Below are 8,989 nucleotides of genomic sequence, written 5' to 3'. Positions count from 1 at the left end.
GTAAGTCCATTCGTCATTAGTTCAATCATTCTACTAAGGAGAATGTACTTAATATTTATTTTATATTATCTTATATGTTGTATCTAATAATAATATATTTTAGATTAGTTTATAAAATGATATATTTTATAAAATTATTACTATCTTACTATCTATACCATATATTTACTAAGCATATATATATATATACATATATGACGTGCTATATATAAAAATTAATTAATTTATTATTATATTACATCATGCATACAACATCCATTTTTGTATTATAGATAGGAAGTGATAATGAATGTACGATTATTTGAAGTAAAAAGAATTAAATTTATGTTATGTGGATAATTCATTCCATTCTGTACAACATAACCATTTTCGCTGATATACTAAAACATTTGTTCGTATCTGTTGATTTCATTTATTGAGGAGAGTATAACTTTTAAACTTACCATTTCATATTGCAAGTAGCCTACTTCTTTTCGAAGTCGATAATTAATTTCACGCGGCATTAAATTTACACTGAATCTCGTTTGTATTTTACGTAAGTAAATTTCTATCGTCACTTCAAATTTTCAAACGTTCGAGAACCGTTACTATTATATTTTGCTCACTTGACACGGAGGCAGCACCTACCGCTTCGATTGCGTAGACATCTGGTAGACAATACTACACCTTCTTGAACTGCTTGATATACATTTCAAAGGTTATGTTCATTAATACAGTTTGTAAACAGTAGTAAAGTAGTAAAGATTACTGTAATGAAAAAATTAAATACTCATTGACAATGGAAACGGGTCAAATAAAATGATACATGTTTTATTTTATGTTTAAAAATTTGATTATTGCACATTGTTATTGCATATAAAAAGCAATAATAAATTTTATACGGATTCATGTGATACGAAATTTTATCAAAATGTATTTAAAATTTGTGATTACTTTTTGCATTTTTCATTTAACTTATGCATGGGAGGTTCGTATTCCAATCTAATTTTGTAATATTTTCTAAAGTATCATTGTCGAATGCGAAAACCTAACCTTTACAGATACCGGACAACTTCGCTAAGACGGGACATTCAAATAACTGGGCAGTATTAGTCGATACTTCAAGATTTTGGTTTAATTATCGACATGTGGCAAACGTGTTATCTATTTATAGGAGCGTTAAACGCTTGGGCATACCAGATTCTCAAATTATTTTGATGATAGCAGACGACATGGCATGCAACCCAAGGAATCCTAGTCCTGCTACTGTCTTTAATAACATTAAGCAACATATTAATGTTTATGGAGACGATGTAGAAGTAGATTACAGAGGTTATGAAGTTACTGTAGAAAATTTTGTGAGATTATTAACTGGGCGGTTAGCACCAGAAACACCAAGATCCAAGAAACTGTTAACAGACGAAGGTTCTAATATTTTGATTTATCTTACTGGTCATGGCGGAAATGGATTCTTGAAATTCCAAGATTCAGAAGAAATTACTAGTAAAGAACTTGGAGATGCATTGGAGCAAATGTGGCAGAAAAGAAGATACCATGAAATTTTGTTCATTGTTGATACTTGCCAAGCAAGTTCAATGTATGAGAAGTTTTATTCTCCAAACATTCTAGCAGTTGCTTCTAGTTTAGTGGGAGAAGATTCGCTTTCTGTGAGTAATTGAACTTATTTTCTAATTATTAACCCCTTCCTGTACCATTTAGTTCGACGAAACAGACCAGACTGATGCTCGTAAACAGGAACTAACATTCAGTCACGATCGTAACGGGCAAAAAAAAACAGTCCGCGAGCTCGGTTTGTTATGTTTACGTTTGGCCTAAAACGTTTGGTCCAAGTATCTGGTCGCGAATCAGACTCGCGATATTCATGTTTGGGCCAAAATCTTCATCGCGAGTCTGACTCGCTAAAATACGGCAAGGGGTTAATATGGTTTTAGCTGAATATTATTAATATCTTCCATCTTTTTACAGCATCACTTGGATCCTGCCATTGGTGTTTACATTATAGATAGATACACATATTATGCATTGGATTTTCTGGAAAAAGTAGAACCTTTTAGTTCCAAAACTTTGGGAGAATTTGTAAGTTATATATTATATAAAAAGCAATTTTTACTGCACGAATAAACTAACGTATCTTTATCTTTCTAGCTCAGAGTTTGTCCCAAGCATTATTGTTTGTCAACAGTTGGAGTAAGAAAAGATTTATTTAGAAGGGACCCTGATAAAGTACCAGTTACAGATTTCTTTGGATCTTTAAGGCCTATAGAATTAACCACGAATATAATGAACGTTTTACCCGTGAAAACAAATAAAACGAAAGCTATCGAGCCAGAAAGGAAGTATTCTTACGTCGCACAATTTCCAGACGTATCCAAATTTACGTGATTGATAGAAATAAATACGAATTTCTTTAAAAAATGACGTTTGCTTTCTAAATATTTAATTAAAAAAAGAAAAAAAAAACGTAAAATAATAAAATATGTAATGTTAATAAAAGAACGTATTTCCTGATATGCTTTGTCTCATTTTTGCATCACTATCGTAAGTATATTGAGCAAATCATACATTTATATTATACTTTATAACTATATTCTTATCGTCTTAGAAGCATTAAACAAGGTACGTGATTCTGAAAAAAGTCAATAAAGTCCATGAGAGATAGCAAATACTAAGCGTACCACACTGTTATTATATCAATTTCAGAGTAAGATTTAAAACAATTCTCCATGAAAAGTATTTAATGACTCCAAAATTTGCGAGTATTGCTACATTTTACATATTTACATTAGTTTTATGTACTATGAACAAGATAAATGGAAATCTGTATAATTATATACTTCAACTATATAGAAGTCGCACATATGTACATATGTATGTATAAATGTGGTACCAGCGCTGTCAACGGCAGTTAGCAGAACGTGCTTGATAGTATCGTACGAGAACTTTAATCGACCTAAGTGTATACAAAAGTAATTTGGAACATCGTTAAAATTTTTCAACTATTGCGATTTTTTTTTAAAGTTAGTATTTTCGTTCTATTTACTGTTACATTTGATAATAAAAGTAAAAAATTTCAAAATTTATGTTGAAGATAAATAAATTTGATTTTTATATTTTTTTATTCATAATTTTGTACGTAAACTTAGATTGTTTGTTTTTTCTCCGTTTTATGTAAATCGTTAATATAATATGATGCACCCAGAATCAAAAGAACGTAAGTGACATTTGTTTGATATCTAGTAAATCGCATTTAAAAGTTATGAGCGTTAGAAAATATAATGTATCTGTGAAAATTAAGTTATATTTATTGCTTGACGTATATTAGATATTATATACGCAAATTTTCAATGAATTCTGTTTTTCAGTTTATGAATTATCAAATATGAAGAAAACAACTTTATTGCACATTTATCCTTTCGACATCAACAATATTTTGACAAAAAAAAGGTGAAACATAAAACGAAATATTCTAAAAATCCATTTATTGTAAATACAAATAAAATAGTTTTAAATATTATACGTATATTAAGTTTATCCTTACGATCGTCTCGTACTCGACAACCCATCTCGACAAGAAATAGTCCATAACATTCTATTGATTCTAAGTGCCTTATATATATTATCGTAATATTTTGTTTATTCCTTTAATTTTTTATATATAGATATTTAGCTGTTTGCAATTAATTAATAATTTCTTTTAATAAATCTTCTATGAATAGTGTTTTGAATATAATCTTTCTTTATGTAACATCACAGAACGTTTCAGTGTGTGTTTCAGCACAATAAAATGTATGTGTTTTCCTAATAATTTTTCGGAATCAGGTGCATCTCATCGATTTTATTGACCTTGAAGTATGTCGTCAAGATCATAATTCTTAATAACTTTTCCCTATACATGCTACCGCCGCACGGACTTAGTTTCCAAAATATTCACAAAGAATTTCAACAGAATTTAGATTACATTTTTTATTCTGAAGTGGGTGGCCCGATTTTTATACGGACCAACCCAAACTTAACTCATCGATGCTAATTATCTCTAATATAAATGAAAAAAAAAATAAATCCTTGAGTTATAATAGGTTGGGCTAGATCAACATTTGGCCGCTTCGAGAAGGTCGGTAACGCAAGATTTAATTATTATTTCATTCGATTTTGAGATAAAATACCATTTATTATTATTAATATACATTACCGTAAATACTTTTGTACATGATTCAGAGACTAAGAGCATACGAGCTTATCACCAACTACATTGTACAAGAGGGGCATGTATATATTTTGTATACATTACTTTGATCGAACGAAGGTCAAAATAGAGTGCAGCTATATATTAATAGACCAGATATTAATAGATTCATTGAAAATTATTTCACGCTGGCATCGCCGACCGCCTGGTCGGATACTAATTTAGCTTAAGTCATAACGCATTAATTTCTCTTTTTCATTAATGCAATATTAAAAATAGTTATCTCTTGCATCAATGAGTTAAGTTTACGTTGGCCACTATAACAATGCGGCCACTTGCTCCAGAATAGAGTATAATCTAAATTCTGTTGAAGCTTTTTGTGAATATTTAGGAAACTAAGGCCGAGTGACGACCTTAACAGCATACTTCAAGGTCATAGAAATCGACGAGGTGCACCTGTTTTATTATATCTACAAAGTTATGAATTTACTACATGCATACTTATTTTTGTTTTTAGATGTATTTCTTGAGGACGTTGATACTAATCATCGCAGTCTTCACATTATCGTTCGCGTTTAAGTTAAATGGAAAATATATAGGCGTTTATGATATGAAGGACGTATTAAACTACAGCAGACAACAATCACCTAAAGATCCTGCAATTAATTCTTTCCCAACCGAACCAGTCCCTCCACTGATTCCAATTTGCGTGAAAAAAGGATATTTCAGAGATCCATTCAATTGCAAGAAAGTTTATTATTGTACAGATTCGAAAGCAGTTCCAACGGCTTTCTATTGTGAAGATGACTTGGTATTTAACATCTATACTAATTATTGTGATTATCCACAAAATGTGATCTGTTGATCGAATATCTAGGTATAACGTTCGAAATGTTTCTATTGATTCTAGTATATTGTTTTGAAAATTGTAAATGATCTGTTACCTTCGTGTTAGTATTAACATCTATTTATATTGTCGTTTATGGTAAATTATCGTTGCGTCCATTGTAATAACTAAAATATCATGAAATGCATTCTTATAGGATATATTATGTATGTATAAAATGTTACTTGATTTACTTGTCTGATACGAACGTAAGTTTGAAATTATAGAAGGAGATGTAAATAAAATAGAAAAAAATTCAACAATCACGTAATTATAAAAAGGGTTTAAAATAAAACGACACTTAAAACGTTTTATAAATTAAATTATTTAAAATATTCTTCGATGTTTATAGAAGTGAAAACTCAACGAATACAATGAATCATGATTTTATTTGTTATATAATAATATCTACAATAAAAATACCACATCGTTTGAAAAACAATTTTCGTTACAATTATATAGTAATTTTATATAATAATATAATATTTAGGTTTTCGTTCCAAATAAGATGTAGCGATGAACATACACCTCGCAGTGGGAGTGAGAAAATACATTTTTTTTTGTTGCAAATTCCACATTGATTTCTTCACTCAGTGTTATTTTTTTTTCTTTTTCATCTTTTTTTTTTGCAATACGTAACGAACACACTCGAAACGGCACCACGACGTATCGTTTTCTTATTATCGCGTTTCCTCTCGCTTATTTCTCATTCGTATCTAGTGATTCTCCAGATGAAAAGATACACTTCTTTCAGCAACCGTGATAGAAGGAAATCGCTTCGAGTGTCTCGTTCCTATCGTTTTCTTTTTTTTTCTAGTTTTTGTCTGTTTTTTAAATATTTCGCGTCGCGAGTACGCTGGCCCGCCTTCTCCGCCATTTTTTCTGTTTTTTTTTTTTGTTTGTTTGTTTCTTTTGTTTTCATTTAGCGAGATTTATAGAAATATTGGACTAGAGTAATCCAACCTTTTCCTATCTCTTTCTTGTAACGCGAACATCCGCCCGCCTAATTTTTGTTTAACTACACTTAGTTAATAGTACCGTAATGTCATCTCAATATATATCATTGTATTAGTTGTCATAATATATAGAAAATACATATAACAATTATTTAAATGACTCACAATCAATCATTTGTTAGAATGTATATATATGTGTATACATACGTGTAGATATGTATACATATATAGATACACGCATACACACATGTATACATACATATATTTATATATATTTATTTATTTATATATATATTTATATTTATTCATTTATTTATAATATTTATATTTATATTTATATTAATCGGTGTGTTAATTTTACATGATATTTTTTTTACACTCGTCGTAGAGAGAGAGGAAAAGGATGCCGAGGAAGGATTCTGCGAAAGGAGGAGGGGAAGGAAGTATCTTTGAAAGGATTAGGAAAGGGCTAGGATCAGGTAATTAATAGATCTTTCATACATTTACATTGTCCTCATCGTACTACTATTTTAAAGTGAAACTCCTCAGGGCTTAGCCGATATCTTACAAACATTTCACTTTTTATTTTGTCTATCTTGTACTGTTGTACGTATCCTCGCTCTTTTACGAACTGTTTTTTTTTTTTCGACATACCGTTTTGTCAGGCGCGGAGCAGATGGAATTTTTCGTTACTCCATTCCTCTCTCGTATTTAATATCTCGCAATGTCTATCCAATGTCTTTTTAACCTTTACAAACGAACCTCTGCCTCTCGTGCTCCGAACACCGGGCGCTTTGCTCTTTCTCTCCTCTCAAATTGTCTTTGATGTTTTCGTTAACGAGGCATATAAACATTTACTCGTCTATATATATCTAACATATTCGTGTATCGATACTTAGGTAAATTTTCGCTTCCTCTGCCGATTTCTATTTCATTCTGTAATCGAAGTTTCAACCACGGCCGCTTCGACTCGATCTTTCAGCTGGCGCGTTTTCGAAATATTTCTTTCGCGTACACCTGCTCCTATATGGTATAAAAGGACGATAGGGCGACGTTTCATTTCTCTTACGTTATTTTCACTTTTGTAAAGGAGTCACAATCACGAAAATCGTCAAGCAATAATAACATTGATAACTACTCACGATTCAATGTGTTTTATCAGCTGATTACTTTAGCAATTTCACTCTCTGTTCAATTCTATCGTTCAATGCTTAGAAAAATCTCTGGCAAACCGCTTTCCATGATTTGCACGAAGACACCGCGTCCAATCGAATGACGTAATTTGAACGATGTGACATTTAGAAACTTTAGAATCGGCACGCGATACGAAGTTGGGCAATTCGCTTATTGTACGAAGCAGGTCTTTTGAGACTGATTTTTGTGCCTACAAATAATTTTACACGCTATTGTACGTGACGAAAAAATCGTTAAAATTTCGCCGAAATATCTACATACATTCGTCTACCGTCTCTGTAAATGGTGTCGAATTCTTTAACATTAAAACATTCTCAAAACATCGTTATGTTTCTCCTCCTTTATTATCCATATTGAGCGGAAAGGTATTGCTGTGTGGTTTCTCGTCAAGAAGAATCCTGTCTTTTGATATGTCAGACGTTTAGCTGGCTCTCATTCTCTCACTCTCGCACTCTCTGCTTTTGATTTTTTCTTTCTTATCCTTTATTTCCATCGAATCGCAGGGGACCAATAAGCTTCGACTCTAATCTTTCGCACGAATGTCAGTGTTTCTTGTTTCATACAAACTTGTTTCATTTGAACTCAATTATAATTGTAAAATATTTTGCACTTTCGTAATTATTTGAAACTTTCTACGCGTAATGAAAATTCACGTCCAGGATTATTTGTACATATAATTCGAAGATTATCTGTTGCAATTTCGAGAAGAGTGGTGAACTTTTAATTTAGGAAACTAGGGCTGGTCGTATCGGAATAGAGCCGCGATTTATACATCTGCCATTCGGTAGAAAGATCAAAGTGAAACACTGATCGACCTCTGCAGACTTTTCCGTGTGCACTTGCGAATGCAAACGAATAACATCGATAAACGTGTTTGCTATGTACACACACAAAGAGCACCGACAAGAAATATGCGATAAATAAATACAACAATTATCCTAAAGAATGTCCAGTCCTATTATTCGATTAACGTGATGGTTTTTTACTTTAATTTTCCGTTCCATTAAGCACGAACAGCTTAATAAAGTTTTGCAAAGCGAAAACTATCGATGATTGTTACGAATATTTTTTATATTTTCATCCTATTAAAAATCGTTCGATTCCCATTCACACGGTATTGGTGTTACAAATTTTCCATTATCAATCAACGAATGAAAAAATCACGTGCTTCCCATCTGTCCACGTCAATGTCGACCTTTGATTAACGCTTTCGCTTTACAACGTCGCTTAAAAATACGAACAAAATTATTCGACGAACAATCCTATCGGGAGTATGGTTAAACGTCCCGATGATCGATGCTCGTATCTAAATCTGTGCATTTTGATTTGGAGCTTCAGCCACGGTTACTGTGTACACTGTATAATATATGTATATCCTTCACATAAATAGTAGCCAGAACGCAGCGAAGCGCGAGCGAGGATGCGTCGATCTCTTCTCCAAAGTCGAAAAATTCTCCTTGGATCGACACAAACCGCGCTTTCCTCGCGGAACTATGCACTCGAGAGTCCAATAATCATGGATAATTGTTCTCCGAAAAGCACTTTTGATATCATTCAATAATTTCCATCGTTTATTTCTCTGATCCTTTCCTCTTTATGCAACCTTCTTCGTACTTCGACAAATTGTTTTCCATTTTGATTGTCAATTTTGATTCTTCAATATTTTCTTTGAAAGATCTTCGAATCTCGAGCGCAGTCTGTATCCTACGCGACGTCGCTTTGATCTCTTACGCGTCTAAATTGAAACACACGAGTCGTGGAATTCATGAG

The 8,989-nt window shown here is 32.1% G+C and overlaps 2 protein-coding genes and 1 long non-coding RNA gene across 3 annotated transcripts; all 3 read left to right on the top strand.

Moving 5' to 3' along the window:
- The first annotated feature begins 677 nt into the window (after positions 1-677).
- LOC105680722 (putative GPI-anchor transamidase) lies at positions 678-2,508 on the top strand. The gene is made up of 4 exons (XM_012385210.2): positions 678-967; positions 1,041-1,646; positions 1,966-2,076; positions 2,146-2,508. Exons 1-4 carry the CDS (start codon positions 911-913, stop codon positions 2,380-2,382), a joined length of 1,011 nt encoding a protein of 336 aa, XP_012240633.1. The 5' UTR covers positions 678-910; the 3' UTR covers positions 2,383-2,508.
- Positions 2,509-3,018: 510 nt separating this feature from the next.
- LOC117151605 lies at positions 3,019-3,722 on the top strand. Its single transcript, XR_004461633.1, has 2 exons — positions 3,019-3,211; positions 3,363-3,722. It is a non-coding gene; the product is annotated as an uncharacterized LOC117151605 (long non-coding RNA).
- An 870-nt stretch (positions 3,723-4,592) lies between these two features.
- Positions 4,593-5,332, top strand: LOC112212796. The gene is made up of 2 exons (XM_024367362.2): positions 4,593-4,633; positions 4,701-5,332. The coding sequence occupies exon 2, from the start codon at positions 4,701-4,703 to the stop codon at positions 5,046-5,048; it is 348 nt and encodes a 115-aa protein (XP_024223130.1). The 5' UTR covers positions 4,593-4,633; the 3' UTR covers positions 5,049-5,332.
- Positions 5,333-8,989: the final 3,657 nt, after the last annotated feature.

This window comes from Bombus impatiens, unplaced genomic scaffold, assembly GCF_000188095.3.
Source record: "Bombus impatiens unplaced genomic scaffold, BIMP_2.2 scf_0318, whole genome shotgun sequence".
In the NCBI taxonomy this organism is placed as follows: domain Eukaryota; kingdom Metazoa; phylum Arthropoda; class Insecta; order Hymenoptera; family Apidae; genus Bombus; species Bombus impatiens.
Note: the sequence above shows the minus strand (reverse complement) of the source record. Positions and strands in the feature narration are given on the sequence as shown.